Source organism: Pocillopora damicornis, chromosome 12 (assembly GCF_964200805.1).
Source record: "Pocillopora damicornis chromosome 12, jaPocDami1.2, whole genome shotgun sequence".
Classification (NCBI taxonomy): Eukaryota; Metazoa; Cnidaria; class Anthozoa; order Scleractinia; family Pocilloporidae; genus Pocillopora; species Pocillopora damicornis.
The window spans coordinates 20105402-20121554 of NC_142681.1; the positions used below are offsets into that span (position 1 = coordinate 20105402).

Consider the following 16153-nt stretch of genomic DNA (forward strand, 5'->3'; position numbering starts at 1 on the left):
TTTGACCACCATAATTTTCTTCTTCGTCAACTCTGGTATGTAAGTTGAGAGTCTTATAATGTAAGGACTTAAAATGTCTTAAAAGGTTACTTTTTCAAGTAAAGAGACGAAAAAAAAAATCTCTACTCGGTCCTGGCACCCTGACGAATTGTCGACGGATCGACTAGGATAGTCAATCGTTCAAAATCGAAAGAATTTTTAGTGGAGATAGTTGAAATTTTTTAGTACTATTAAACACGAAGGTCAGAGTCGCCTAAGAAATTTAGTAGTCTGAAAAACAGCGATTGCTTGTGTAGATAATAATTCGAGTTGTACACAGTATTTCGACTAACTGCATCAGCAACGTATCCAGTTTTTATTCTTCTACGTTATGTTCACACGATTTTCAACGTATGCGAGAGCATGGCGGTTTTTGATCAAAATCTTGTCAAATTTTTTTTCAACACGTAAAGTCAAAAGAGAACCGAACTTAATCAGCCGACTGAATTCAAAAGAGAGAGCAAAAAAAAAAAAAAAAGGAGAAAAGAAAAATTATTGGCAGCGGTGGGATTCGAACCCACGCCATCGAAATGACTGGTGCCTAAAACCAGCGCCTTAGACCACTCGGCCACGCTACCTTCCACATATTGACGAAGGTTAAATTTTATTATATAAATAATTATTTAAATGAAGTGTTTCTTAGAGGTAAAGTTTTCTATATGCGAGTTACCAATACTAGAAATATTAGCATTTGACAGGATTTCTTTTACTTAAAATATGTAAATTTTTAAGAAGTAGGATGACCTTAGGACAGCAGAGTCAAAGACTTAATGTCTGAAATTAGCTCAAGAAACTCATGGACTTGTGTTTTGAAATTTTTAAGTGACTTTGATTGGCAGGAGGATTGACAAATAGTTCTTTTCTGTAGCAGTGAAAGTTCTGTTGGAGTTGATTAAAACATTTATACTTGGTTTTTTGTTCATACTAGTCCTGTTTCCAAGCTGGTATGACTGTACTTAACCCTTTGACTCCAATGACTAACAAACAATAAAAACAGTATCAGGCAGACAAGTGATGCCACTGAAGAAACATATTACTTAAGGGATCATTACTTAATCCAATACCAAATTCTGCGAGCTAATGTCATAGGAATAAGGCAGACAGTAAGGAGAATACCTAGTGAGATCTGGGAGCGAAAGGGATAACCCAGCCAGTAAGAGCTACTCAAAAGCCTACATATTCTCTTAATGGGCCAATCTCATAATTTAGCATGTAAAAGGAAAAGAAAAACAAAGGTGATTGACTTTGATATTTATTTTTTATATCTTTAACATAAATGTTGAGCGAATTATAATTAAAAACCAATTAATTGCCATAACTAAATATCATATTGTATTTTCATGATTTGGTACAGAATCATAGCAAATGTTAGACTTCTTCAGGAAAATAACTGTGAAGGAGGCTTCAAAAATATTTGTACAAGATGAACAAAAAGAACACTTGCATTATCTATGTCTATCGCTTAGCTGTATGAAGTTTTAGAAGTTAGGGGGGAAATGTTTGACTAACTTGAAATACGTGAAAAGATAGAGGGGCCGCAGCCAGGATGGCTAGCGCAAACAGCCGAAAGCTCGTATTTTTAAAAGTTTTAGCCAGAGATCGTTTTTTTAAATTTTACAATAACTTGAAATAATTGCACAATTGTGTTTTTTTTAAAACCCTGCCAATGCATTTGATTTACATTGATATTCTCTTTGACCAAATGGGGCATTCTGAAATGTGTTTATATACTTAACACCTGAAGTTAAAATATTTTACAGATGACCACTATGCCAAAGCCTGCAAAAGGACATCAAACAATTGCTTATCTGTTGTTTCAAGTATGCCTATAAGGTGGGTGTCAATGAACTCTAGAAGCAAATTAATGACTGGATCCCCTACTCATTTTTTAGCCATGTTGAAGGTAGATGGAAACCACAAAATAATAAGCACACAAAGAACAGATCAGCCACAGAGAGCTTTTCAAAATGTCTTCTACCAATCACAAGACTGGAAACTGCAGTTTCAGTTGATTTGAGAAATTGTTATCTGAGTCTACAATCAAATGACATTTTGACAATTTGTCAAAATATGAGTAATTTATTCCTGAAGTAAAATGAAAATAACATGCAAGTTGAGATAAATACAGTAAGCTACTTGTACAGTAAAGGAACCATATGGTATTGATAGATCTGTGTGAGTAACTAATGATCTAACAGAAATTTAGTGCATTTCTACACTACGTTAAATTACTGTTTATTAACGCCTCTTCCCACTTTATGGTACAAAAGATGCTAACCAGTCTAAAGATCCCTTAAAGTAATATTCAACATTTTACTTCTTGTCTCTAAATTTTTCCACTTTCCAATGGCTAACATAATTTTCCTCCCCATGCAATTTATTACATTGCACAAAAATATACTGTTTTCTTACAACAGCACTCACTACCATTTATAACTCTCACCATGAAAACTTCTTCAAATTAATGCAGTTTACAAATCGAAGAACATATTTATATCCTTTGTTTGAATGATAGCTGCCAAAATGGAAATATTTCTAAAAAACCTAACTCTGTAATTACTTACTATACAAAGCACCAATTCATCATTATTATCATGATAACTAACAAAAGCACTAAAAAATATTTAACTTATTATTATAACAATTGTTGTAATAGCACAGTCGTGAATTTCACATGAACAGGATAGCAACACAAAAATTAAAAATCAAACGACTTCTTTTAATTAGTACTATAGGCATCAGATAATATACAACACTTTTTTCAGATTATTTACAGTATACTACTGCCATCAACTGTTTTAACAGCAACAATTTTTACCCCAACTGTTTGTGTTTGAAACCATGTGCAGCAATCACTGATTCTTTATACTCTTCATTACAGTCCTTGTAAGGTAGATTGAATACGCAATATATTTTGCATGTACTTTGACATGAAAAGATATGAGTTAACTATTAATTCAGCACTGCAGGCAGATATGAAGCATAGTTACCCTCACATTTGCAACCTGCTTAGATCTGACAAATTCACTTCCTTAAAAAAAGTCAGTCCTTACGATTACAATCTTAATTAGGGGTAAATTTATGCACAGCAAATCTTGTGTATCCAACATTTCAGCCTCTCTTCCCATTGATTGTACCACTTGCTTCCAAAGACATGCCTTGTTAAATTTACAGGTGAGCACTGGCTAATCCTGGTGAAAAGCAGCAAATTCATCCATCAACTGCTTCCATGAAATTCAAGGTTTGTACTCAGCACCTTGGACTGCAGTAGCAATAGAGGTTATTATCTTGTATAGCATACTAACATAACATTAAACTGTGACTTCACGGCTGCCACTTATTGTTCTTCCATTTACACTTGACTTCACATAAGTTGCTGAAACTCGTGGAGGAGCAGTAGTTACTGGGACAGAAGATCTGCCATCTTGAGACCTCATCTGATGACTATTTCTATCTCTACCATCTCTGCTATCATCCTGAAAATATTAATCATAATGTTCTAAAACATAATTCAATATAATAAAATGACATCAACCTAGTGTTTAGTGAGCTTAATCTCAACTTAAGTCACACTAGATTTAACCCATTCACCTCCAAAATATGAAAGGAAATTTTCAGACATCCACATATATCTTTGTTGGTTTCTCCTGAGAATTTAGTTTTAAATTCAAGAAAATCCTTTCAACCTTTACATCCAAACTTCAGTATGCTTATTCTCTTTACTGTTTTCTTTGGATATCCCATGAAATTAACAAGGAGGAGGCTTCTTTCGTTGGCAATTCATTTTGTTTATTCTGATGACCTTACAGTTCAAGTTTAGCAGCACTGCTGTGGGAAGAAATTAGATGATTGTAACTTCTAGGGGTTAAAGGATTAATTGAAATTTTTCCTGCTTCCAATGACTAAAGGGATTCTAAACAGAGTGTGTGGCAGAATTCAATCAAAACCACACAATCCCTAACATCCTGCATAGCCCTACAGAATACTCCTTTAACATGCTTAAGTTTCTACTGCATTCTAAGTTTCTAGGAGAATCATGCATATTGCCATAAGATAAGCTCTAGTCTGTAATGAATAGTGGGGTAATTTTCTGAAGTGTGTTTGTTTTCCATGTAAGGCTCTAATACATCAAAGGGTACATGCATTTTTTCCCAGACTCCAGCAAGGGCCCTGCATAAGATGTAACTACATTCTTGACAGTACCTTACCCCTTTACACCCAAACATCACTATGCATAATTTCCATGCTGTTCTCTTTACATTTCTCATGGTACTGAAAAGGAGAATTTGTTTAATAAAACGATTGAAAGCTTCTTCAGTTGGTGATCATTTCCTGTATTCTGATGACCTTAATATTTGATTCAGTAGTAACAATGTAAGGAAAAATTAGATGCTAGTCACTCTGATGGTCCTAGGGTTAACCTGTGGTGAGAACTAAAATGCAGGAATTCAAATAATAAGTAGCCTGTGCAGTTCACTTTGGTGGTATACCTGTGACTTTTGATTGGAGTGATTACTTGTCACCTCAACTTTAACTTCAGTTAACTCAACATCAACAGATTTGTTTGCATCCTTTTCTTTCTCCTTTTTCTTCTCTATTCTCTTTTTGTTCTTAGTGGATTCCTTGGCTACATTTTCCATATAACCAATATATCTACACAAACAAAAATTTTAAAAATATTAATGGTTGTGAAAATCTTTAAAATATGTGTAATTTTTCGTGCTTTGACTTCTTTCCACAACTGAAAAGGATAGAACAGCCTGGAGAATGAGAGAGAGAGGGAAAGGAAGAGGCCTTTCATTCCAACAAGAGAGGAAGAAAGAATAATAATGATGACTCAGAATTTTCCTTTGATAATAATTTGAGCAATGTACTAGCTACAACCCTGTTGCAACCAGCCATTAGATAGAGAACCATTCCCAATTCCCAGGAAATCCAGTAATTAACTCTAACCCAGTAGCTGCTATTGATTTATCCTCTACACCCTAACATCAATGTGCACATTCTCCATACTGTTTTCTACATTACTAGTCTATCCAATACCAAATTCTCTGATTTAACATCATAAGAATTGTATAGTAGACAATATGGCAAAATTACTGATGAGATCTCAGGATAAAGGGCGAAACATCATTTAACTGCACATCATTGACTTAAGAAAATATAAAAGCTCCTCAGTATGGAGATCAGTATGCTTATGAAAATTGACCCCAAAACTCCTTACTTTGAATATTGAGAAGAACAAAGTGTCACCAAGCAGTTGTTCTTACAGCCTTTATCAAAAGGATTATGACCACTGCGGAACTTTCCTGTCACCTTGGAAAAGATGTAATAGACAATCGGAGGTTACTTCAATTTCTTATGAAATAAATTATAAATGAATAGTTTGTTTGAAAAACAGCCACTGCTATTTACTAAGTTATCTGGACTTTGCCCATGTTACTGCTCCTGGGGAAGAAATGGCCTTGATTAAAACCTAATTTTGTAACATTTCTAGTGGGTTGGTTGTACCTTTTTTCAAGTACTTTCAGCATCTAAATTTAACTTTTTAAACAAAACAACAGTATGAATTCCAAATGGGGTTCTATTGAAATATTTAGAAAATTGTGAACTTTATCCAAAATATATATGCTTCAAACCTTTCCATTCTGATGACAAAAACCTATAATTTTGAGTGTGATTGTAGATTCAGGATATTTAAAGAAAATCACATGGTTCATGCCTCTATTGATGAAATCAGAAATAATCCTTAAATTTGATGCTCAATAAATCATTAGAAATAATAAGAAAAAATTAATGTAAAATGTCATTACTTGTTTATACATGTTAATACATCATTAGACTCTTTAAATTGCCTTAGTTATCACCTGTTCATTAGTTGTGCGTCCCATAGCCACCAGTCCAATGTGGAACACAGTTAATCCAATCACTGGAATAGACGTTAGTCCACACACCACCATAATAGCTATTCTGTGTCAGAAGTTAAGGTGGCAAACATACATGACACCCACAAACATAGGGATGACTTGAACACAGCAAAATGTTGATTTTATGTAATTATTGGTTAACTTAACTGATTTATACAATTACAGAAAAAAGGTTAAAACACTGCTAATAAGTGAATAACTTCCTCATTCAAGTGAAATGTAGAGAACATTAAAACAAATCTCAAAAAAAAAAATTCTCGCAGGAATGAATTTTTAATCATCTCTGTCAAAATTGTGACCTGCCTTCAGTGTAGCAGGCCTACTAAATTTCTTTTTATCTGAAGTTTTCCTTCCATATCCCTTCCCCTGTGTATCCCTTTGCTTCATCACTCTCATCCTATGCCATTGCGCTGGCCATAAGACTTACAGACATTTTGTTACTTTTTTCTCCCAAAGTACTGTGTGCTGTATCATTTATTGTTGATAAAATTTCCTTTAAAGCATTTCCTTGGCTAAGTTTACATGTATATCAATACACAAAATATTTTTGTCTTTCTCATTTGATACCCAGGAATGATCAATCTTCCTATATTTAATTGACAAATCAAATCCCCAAGATGACTGATTAAAACATGAAAGTTAATGCCTGGTTATATTGACCTGACCAGGTCTTAAGTTTCACACTTGACAATTAAAAGTCTGTATGTCAGTCAAAAAGAAAGAATTACAATTGAAAGTACCTGGTCCTTGAGAGAAAGCCACAGGAATAAAGAGCAGCCAAATTTTGTTCGAAACATACACTGTAAATGTGCTGTGCATGCCTCCATTGATGTAAAAGATATCAGTAAGAATTTTATATCAGGGTAAGGATACGCCACTGCTGCTTCCCTCAATTCATCCTTTTTCTCAAGAATAAATATCAAAGAGAAGGCAAATACAGATATAATGTGAACAGACAGAGAAAACACAAAGAAAAAGAAATATCTATAATTTCTCCTGCCAATGCAGTTATCTACCCAAGGACAATGATGATCAAAATTCTGCAAAGAGAAAAAGAAAAATATGTCTTATCAATAAAGTATTTCACTGGAATTGTTGCCAGACCTGGAACAAGGTCACTGGAAATTATTCTTTAACCCTACCACTCTCAAGATCTCATTAGTAATTCTCCTTGCTGTATTGTATACAGTGCTTGTGATGTTTATTGGATCAACTAACAATCCTCTAATTGATATCTTGCTTTATTCTTATCACTTGCCTGCTTGATATTGTATTGATATTGTGGAGAGAAATTCTGTTTTGGTCACTCATGGAAGTAAAAGGTTAACCAAAGTGAAGATAAAGTAACAACTTTTAGAGAATGACTAACTCCACCAGCAATGTTGTTGAAACATTTCTGCTCAATACACAACCAGATTTCACTTTCCTCCTCTCAGTATTAGCTACAACAAAACTGTGGTGCTTTTAACAGTTCAAACTTGAAGTTGAGCAAGTAATTTCATGAAAGCTTGTTGCATAGACTGGTAGAGATAATAGTAGTAGTAATGTTGATGATAATAAACCCTTACCTCAATACAATTGTTACAAATGCTACAATGTGAACATCGTGGTGGTCTGTAAAACTTGCAGGTATCACACCATTTCATGCGAACTGTAATGCCATTGATATCAACATTCTTGTATAGAGGAGCTCTGAAGTCATCCTCTTGCTCAGAAGTTGATGTTTCTTCTGCAAAGCAAATATCACATGTAGGTTACAGATATGCTACACCAGTAGTTAACCTAATTATTTATTGCAACAAAAATTTTATTAGTTTTACCCTTAACCTTTCAAGGAAAAACATAACACAGTTTTCTGTTTCCTTTTAAGGTCCCAAGTATTTCAGTACCCTAAGTTGCAAAATTATAAACACTTCAATTCTAGTATCCTTTTGATAATATACAGCAAAATTCTCAATCAAGAATTATTTATTTCTTCCTTTCTTTTTTTATTCTTTTCCCCTTGATCTCAATCTGGCTTCATACCTCTACATCTTGTTTGATGTTCCACATCAATGCACACTTTTGTTCTTTTCAGAGGAAATGTAACATCATATAACTCTTGTGGTTTCATATAGGTTTCCTTACGTTACATCTTAGCTTATCATGCTTCCTTAGAAATTTTTATTGTAGTGTGGCAAATAAATCAATCAATAAATAAAAAACCTTACAACTATCTTTCTTTTTGGTCACAGATTTTATTGAAACAAGTCTATATGACTTAACTATTCACTCACTTATAGAAAGACACCTATATTCACTTAATAGTGCTTGCATATCAGAGCAAAAGATTGTTTGCTTAATTACCTAAGAGCAGCAAATTTCAATGCCACAAATTTCATGTTGAGGAAAAAAAAAAACTTTCATTACACAATCATGAAGAAAAAACCATAAACAGACAGGTATATTGAAAATATGCACAAAGTAAATGGATACAAAATTATTAACTGATGACTGCATGAGTCATGCCCAAACATGTCTTTAAAAAGTACTATCATGAGTTTTTAATTTATTTTTAAGTATTTTTTTTGGTAGTTAAAACAATTACATCATGTCTGACACTAAATCTGTAAACAATATAACACAATGTTTTAAGTATCAATATCTGTCTCAGTCCAGAGATATAGCATGATCCGTTGATACATGTCATTATTCCAAAATAAAAGTAAATTGTGGTCTTTATAAATGATTCAGGATAACATTTCACTTCCTTGCAGCAGATGTCTATTTGGGAGGAATTCGAATTCATCGAAGTATCACATTTCTTGTTCGTGTGACCTGCTTAATTGAGTTTGTTCTAACAATAACATGAGAATTTAGCAATAAATAACTAAGCGAGATTAAATGGTTAAAACTTTAAAAGGCCATGGCGTATGTGTGCTGCGCTTGTCGGTATCGTTAACGTGTTTTTTCGTCTCAATATTGAGGTTTCCAAGAAATTGCGTCCGCTGTTTTTCTTAATCATTTAAAATAACGTTAAGCTTTTCTAGACAGTTGTGTCAAGCCTTTTTCCGTCTATAAAACGAAGGAACGGGAAATAACATACATTGTAGAAAGCAGCTGCAGGGAGCGTTTATTTTTCCCGTCTTTCGGAAATTTACTCTAAAATCGGTTATAGTTGAGTTTCAACCTTTATCATAAATAACGCTATGAAAAGGAGCCGTTCACAAGCAAGGGTAAATAAACAATAATTATAACGTTCTACCGTGGCCGTCTGGAGAGGCCCCTGATTGTAAGTTAAGTTAAAAATTCACTATTTACAGCAAACTTACCTCTGGGAATTACGCCAGGGTCTCTTAGTGAAGCATTGGCGAAACTGGCCAAAACTATCAAAGTAAGGATTCCATCGTAGACAGGGATAGCAATGGAATATTCATTTGCCAAATGGGGGCAGCTAAAAAGGAATAAATAAAACTTGTCATCAACTGAAATCCTCCAAGGCTGGGCGCTTCGCGTGGGCATGATCACAGCAAAAGCACTCGAAACACGAACTCAGAAACCTTCAATTCTTACACGAACACGAAGAACAGAGTTGAGGTTCCAATGAGGAGCAATGCTGCACATAGCAGTGGAATTTGTTGAGAAGAAAACTTCTTGCAAGGCCGAGAACGGGACATTTTCTTCGTTCCCTTTTCTCGGCCCTGATCTATGAATTATTTTTTGAAGAATACCCAAGCCGATTGTACTGAGCATGCGCAAATTCCTAATTTCGATCAGCGGTTTTTCTAGAAAACCAATATGGGCCCTGCGAATTCTTATGTTTAGCGACAAAGAATTTCTCCGGAAATTACAATTTGAAGAGATTTTGAAAAACAGGAATTTATTTTCAAATGTATTCAGCCGGAGATAATGAGGAGTTGAAATGTTTCCGTCGCGAATGGATGCAAGAACTCAGCAAAACAAAACAAGATATACAAGTTCACGAGGGGAATCTGGAAAAATGTCAAAATTTCAAACAAGGCGACATTGAGAGAGCTTTTGTTGATTTCAAAGAGGAAGTACGTCATTTTCATCCTGTAGGATGCTCCACGGATAAATCGTGCTCTGTAAAATTTCCTAAGACGACAGAAGAAAAATCATCTGTCAATGTAAATGATGATATTGTTCTTTTGAATTTACCGCAACCTCAAACTGGAGAGGTTAACAATGACACACCGAGTGACTCAAAAGTACAACAAAAATTGTTCTCTGAAAAACTTGATAAAAGAAAGAAGAGTCTTCTAGATCAACTGATCGAAGACATTGATGAAATTACAAGTATTCCTTTCTTTGATTTGAGCTTACCCAAAGAAGTGGGATTACAGATTTTCACTGACTTGGGAATCAAAGACCTTTGTGCTTGCGCTCAGGTTAGCAAGACCTGGAAAATTCTGGCAGAGGATGAACTGATATGGTACCATGTAGGTTGTAAACTAGGTTATGTTCAAAAGAGACACTCTTCCGCTATAGACAGAGAAAACTGGAAAAGTTTTGTACGAGATAGCATTTTAGAGGAAAGAGAATTGAGAAGGAACTGGAAGGAAAGAATATGCAGATTGTCCAGTTTGGAATTTGAGAGAGGTTTGCTGATGAATAGCTTTCTTTCTTGGAAAGAGCAAGACTCTTTTTTTCAACTTGTACCTACCCCCTCTCTCTCCCCCACCCCCCCTCCACTTTTCTCTGGCCCACTATCCCCCCCCCCCCCCATCAGATATTTTTTTCCCTCCTTAACCTTCCTCGTCTTAAAAAATCCAAGATGGTGGCCAAACTTTTTATGAAGAAATGAATGCAAAAATATTCTTACACTGCAGGCTACTAACCTTACACCCCTGGACCTTCAATCAGCCACTAAACTGTTGACAAATTGATCTTTTCAACCCCCTTTTACTTCAGTCTTTCTCTTTTGCCCTTGATAAGTTACCCCTTTGGCCCCCTTTGACACAAAACAATGTCCTATCATAATTCCATGAACTTTTAGCCAACATTTAATGGGGAAGGGGGTCTTGTTAATGATTTTGAGTGTGGAAGAAACAGGTGTGTTATTCTACCTAAGAATAAAACTCTTCAAACATAACATGTCAATTAATTTTGATGCTGATTGTAGCTACATTCTTTAGTTATGCAATATTGTCAACATAAATCAAGAGAATTGGCTGTGCACTCTGGAATTGTCCTATAACTAAAATCTATTCCATTTAGAAAAAAATTAACCATCAGTCTTTGGTTTTGGCCATTCCACAAACCCTGTCTCTATTATTAGACTAGCAATGCACAACAATCACATGTATATTAACAGATGATATTACCAGGACTCAAAATTATAATTACACAACAAAACTTCCACAAGTGGACATGTCATACATGCAGGCAGTTCTTTCTGGTGGACATCATATTTCAGCCTCATTCACACAAGATCCTGGCATCTTTATAGTTTCATAAGCAGACACTTTTCATAAGCAAGCATTTTCCTAGTCCACCAGAAAACTGCTTACCAGATATTATGCTGTAATTCAGAATCATTTCTAACCAACCAATCCTCATCCTTGATGGTTTTTATCCCCACAGGTGGAGGTCTCTGTGCTGTTTCTGTCCATGGAAATTTCATTTGTTCAGGATACTCAAGTGGTGCAGTCGTTGTATGGGAAGGAGATGCTGAAAATGTGTCAAGTTACAGAGAACTGATCTCATCTGATTCAGTGAATTCACAAAGACAGAGAGTGCATGTCACATCAACTACCATCAACCAGAAGTTGTGTGTAGCTGGGTTTGACAATGGTATCACATCTTAAGAGAATTTTGTGTTGTATTGAGTCAATATCTTTGAGTTACATGTAATAATTTTTTCAGTTCTCATTCATTCATTGCCATTATCACTCATTCATTACTTGTAATTAGGTTGAATGAAGGACAGCTCTTCCTCCCTGAGCAAATTTGTTCATCTGTTTCTGTATTACCTTTGATGTCACCCAAAAGGACTTGTACTCAAAGCAAATGTGTCCATTAATTTGAAGCCAAAGCAAATTCTTTACCTTCAATCACCTCTATAGTAAAAGATAAAATGTGTGTTATGCTGGAAAGATTTGTCATTTCGGGTTCAAATTCCCTACCCCACATAGGCAAAGTTCAAATTTTCCATCCCTGGGTGTGGATCACAGTCAAATGCCTTTGGGTTGCCCAGGATGGGGGGAGAGGGGGGCCCCCTTGGAATTGATGAGTGCATAATATTTCGTGGAAAGATTTGCAACTATACAACACTCAGCTAATTTCTATCAAACAACTGAATTAAATACTGGTACTGTTTCCCACAGTACTAAATTACTGACACTTTGAACTCGTAGGTGATGTTTGTGTATGGTCCCATAACTTGAGTTCCTCACCGCTGTACCATTTTCACTGTCACGAATCTGTTAAGGGTGTTTCATTGGCCACAAGTGGTCCACTAGCATTTGTAGCCCTGTCAGATCATGTACTCAAGGTACATACCAGTGATGTCAATGGACAGTGGTCATGTGTAGAATCAAGGAATTGTGAGGACAAGGTAAAACAACCTCAAAAACTATTAAAACTTTCCCCAGTACTGAAAGTATCTTGTATGGAGAGATACTCAACTCTGATTACTTTTATAATTTCATCCACAGATTAGCCACGCCATGTTTATCCCAAACTCTGCTTCACACTCATTACCTGAACATGTTGCCATAGCAACTCAAGATACTGTGTCAATCCTGGCACCTGGCAAAGGTCTTCTATCAACAATGGATCATGTGATTGGTAGAAAGTTAACTTGCATGGACTGTACTCCAGATCAGCTTGCAATTGGTGTGGGTTCGTATGGATATGGAACCCTCGGAAACAGAGTAATTTTGTTGGTTTATCAAAATCACAATGTAGCTTACTTGTAAGCAAATGGGCAAAGCCTACCAAAGTGGTTCATGGATAGTAATTACTAAGGCAAAACCAAATCAAAGAGTTGTTTATTACAAGCACAAAAAGGAGAAAAAGAGCTAAAAAAACTAACAATAAGTTGAAATCCCTCAAAATGTTCAAAACCTTGGACATAACAACACAATTAGCTTGGGTATAAAATTGTTAACAATTCCCATTTTAAGATAGCAATTGTTTGCGGCTACAGTTTTATGAATTTGTAAGTTTGGCATACACCTTTGGTGATGGTGTACCTCATGAAGAACAGAGAGTGCAGCCTTTTTGAATGATCAAATTTCCCTCCTAGTGACTGTGAAATATGTGAAAGAAAAAAATCGTTTTTATTTTTTATTGTGTACCTCAAGTTTAGTAACAGTGTCACCTGAAACTCAGAATAAGTTAGTTAGTTAGTTATACCCTCAGCTCTTCCAGGAGCATAGGCCATCAAAGCTTTTCCTTCTCTGTTTTGTCCAGTTCTTAACTAGCTTTTTTTTGCCTGGTCCAGTTGTGGTCCATCTCAGCCTGAACATCTGACCGCCAGACTTTTACAATCAAGGAGAATTTTGTTTTGAAAAAAATAAAAGAAGATTCTGTGCGTGTGTATTTTGTCACGATGTTGTCAGCAAACCGAATTTAATTTATTTTTCTGTAATTTTTAGGTGCGCCTTTATAGTCTGGAAACCTCAAAAATGATTTCCATATTGGGATCTCACTATCGCGAGATCACTTGTCTTGATCTAGCCAATTGCCCTCCACATCGTCTCGTGACAGGCAGCTACGATTGCAGGGTACGCGTGTTTGACCTGCGCAGTGAAAAGATGGCGCTTTCATTTCACTTGGGACACAAAAGAGCTGTAACTGCGGTGCAAATGGACGATTGGAAAGTGGTCAGCGGTGCAGAGGATGGAACGTTGGTGGTCTGGGACCAGCGGATGACGTCAACTTTATGGACGACTCATGCGCGACACCCTGTGAGACTCTGTAAATTTCAAGGTCCCCGGATGATCACGGCGAACATTCCATTGGATAGAACACCACGTGATAATCTTTGGTATGCAGATGATTTGATTCTTCATCGACGTCATCGAGGAGTCATTCGCACGTTTGACTTCTCGGCGAGCAATGCCACAGAGGGAATCCCGGAGATTTGCTCTTCAAATTATGACGACACCAGTGGGTACAACTACAATATTAAACTGAGCGTGCCATACGACAGTATAGAGATGTAGGGCTTCTGACAGAACTTGCATTTTCTTCTTTGGACACAGTCCCGTAGTTAAAGTTGCAAAACTAAGAACATTTTATCTCAGAGAGATTTAACTGCTGACGATTTGCAGCCCCCTTTTGGTAGCGATTACATAACTTTTGCAAAGCAATTCTTGAAAACCTACAACTCCTCTTTGAGTCATTACGAATCAGTGTAGAGTCAATGTGGTGAAGACTACATACAAAGTATCGTTCTCCTCAGTGCAAGAGTGTTTCTTTGACTTCAGTTTGCTCAGGTTGAACGACGGCGAAAATTTTTCCTTTTGAACCATCTGAGTTACCGAAGCTGCCTTTATTCCAAACTGTGTCATAAGTCCAACATGAATACACTACATTGCTGATGGCGACATTCTAAAGATTGTTTACACCTGTAGATGTTTTAGTCCGGGAGCGAGCGCGAGAAAAAAAAACAGAGGGGAATAAGGAGAGGGATTTACTAAGAAAGAGGACCCTTGTAAGGAGGTTACACTCGCCTCCTTGCCCCTCTCGACACTCCTTCCTAGACCTCCTCCAAATACCAAGAGTTTGGCACAGACTAGAATCTGCAGATTTTAAGAGAAAACGTCTGAGGTTGCAATCAGTATTTGTCTTCTGATAAGGCACCGTATGAGCGAAATGAGCAGAAAAAAACATATTTGAGGCTTCAGCCACTCTTTGACTGTCTCCACAAAAGGCTCCGTCCTTAAAAATTGTGCCATAATGCTGATTCAGAGCGTGATGTTTCGCTACCAGAGGCTTATTCCTACCATCGTCCCAAAGTCAACCTGAAAAACCTATCTTCTACCTTACTATAGGCGTGGTGATTTCCAATGGGAGAACCAGTCACAGTTCAGTGTCCTTGTGGAAACACCGACGAATTTCTGTCATCTGAACATGTGGCATGATACATCTTTACTGCAATGCACCTTGTCTTTTGTTTACAGGTAGCTCCTAAAACCGAGACTTTCTTATATAAACGGATTTTTGATTTTGCAAGAATTCTTTGATGAAGTAAATGCTTCTTTTTGATGTATTGTAGACTTAAAACATTCTTGGACAGTGCTCAGTCAGCTTGACTGTTGTCCTGAAAGGGATCAGGATCAAAACTACTTTCCAATGCGTCTCTTCTTTCCAGGAAGAGCTCAGAAAGAATGAGTGTCTTGACTCTCATTCACAACTGACCAGACTGATATAGGAACCACGGGCACAAATTTATAAGGAAATGACCAGTAAAGGGTAAATGGTAGAATGGGCCACCTTGGCCAAAAAATATTTTATTTTACGTTAACCTCTAGCCTTTTAAAACCGCTGGCAGGTATGGGACTATGGACGACGACTCCCCGTACAAAGCTTTACAGAATGATCCCTCCCTTCCACCCGAACTTAACGCGTGACTCAGCTTTAAGTCGCGCGCCAGTAATCTTGTATCCGTAGATGGTTGAGAAACATTTAATATTTTCAAGAGCATCTTATAAAACTGATCTTAAGTGCATTTTAACATCGCATTCCTTCTAATCATGTCAAGTGTTATTACTCCAAGTTCAAAGCAAAGCTTTATCTCGTCAATCATCGCCGTCTAATGGAATGTCTGCCGACTGGATCTTTATCGCCCCCAGACTAATGAATTCCGGAACCGCCATATTTTATCGCAATCAAAAAACGATTTTAATAAAATCTTAGGTTGAAGCTCTTGATAAGGTGGTTATGGGTTCAGATAATCTTGAATGTCAGCGCCATCGTGGCTTGCTCCTTTGTCATCGAGCGTGCAAAAGGTCTCCTTCAACGCAAACTCGTTTTAAATGATGCTCGAAATCGACGTGGGTTGAAATGATTTCAAGACCAAAAGTGTTTGAGCAGTAACTGCCCTGCACAAAATTAACGTGAATCCAATCGAAAACGACTCGATAAAACCTCGCCCTGATAGTGAACCCATTGCTTAGTTGTAAAGAGGAAAGCATGAAAATCTGGATCTATGTTAGTATCTGACCAACTGCGCGCCT

General features: G+C 36.5%; 2 protein-coding genes and 1 non-coding gene across 4 annotated transcripts; 1 reads left to right on the forward strand and 2 right to left on the reverse strand.

Moving 5' to 3' along the window:
* Positions 1 to 535: 535 nt before the first annotated feature.
* Positions 536 to 617, reverse strand: Trnal-uag (transfer RNA leucine (anticodon UAG)). Its single transcript has one exon. It is a non-coding gene; the product is annotated as a tRNA-Leu (tRNA).
* Positions 618 to 1278: 661 nt separating this feature from the next.
* LOC113677942 (palmitoyltransferase ZDHHC5-A) lies at positions 1279 to 9689 on the reverse strand. Of its 2 annotated transcripts, XM_027194802.2 has the most exons (9): positions 9519 to 9658; positions 9278 to 9399; positions 7535 to 7695; positions 6840 to 7006; positions 5907 to 6009; positions 5264 to 5355; positions 4530 to 4692; positions 4248 to 4311; positions 1279 to 3515 (listed from the first exon to the last, which is right to left on the reverse strand). In XM_027194802.2, exons 1-8 carry the CDS (start codon positions 9620 to 9622, stop codon positions 4252 to 4254), a joined length of 972 nt encoding a protein of 323 aa, XP_027050603.1. In that variant the 5' UTR covers positions 9623 to 9658; the 3' UTR covers positions 1279 to 3515; positions 4248 to 4251. The 2 variants fall into 2 exon arrangements, with proteins under 2 accessions (XP_027050603.1, XP_027050602.1); XM_027194801.2 differs by lacking the exon at positions 4248 to 4311 and having other exon boundaries at positions 9519 to 9689.
* LOC113677943 (F-box/WD repeat-containing protein 8) lies at positions 9662 to 15672 on the forward strand. The gene is made up of 5 exons (XM_027194803.2): positions 9662 to 10565; positions 11550 to 11759; positions 12323 to 12522; positions 12623 to 12841; positions 13568 to 15672. Exons 1-5 carry the CDS (start codon positions 9836 to 9838, stop codon positions 14135 to 14137), a joined length of 1929 nt encoding a protein of 642 aa, XP_027050604.2. The 5' UTR covers positions 9662 to 9835; the 3' UTR covers positions 14138 to 15672.
* Positions 15673 to 16153: the final 481 nt, after the last annotated feature.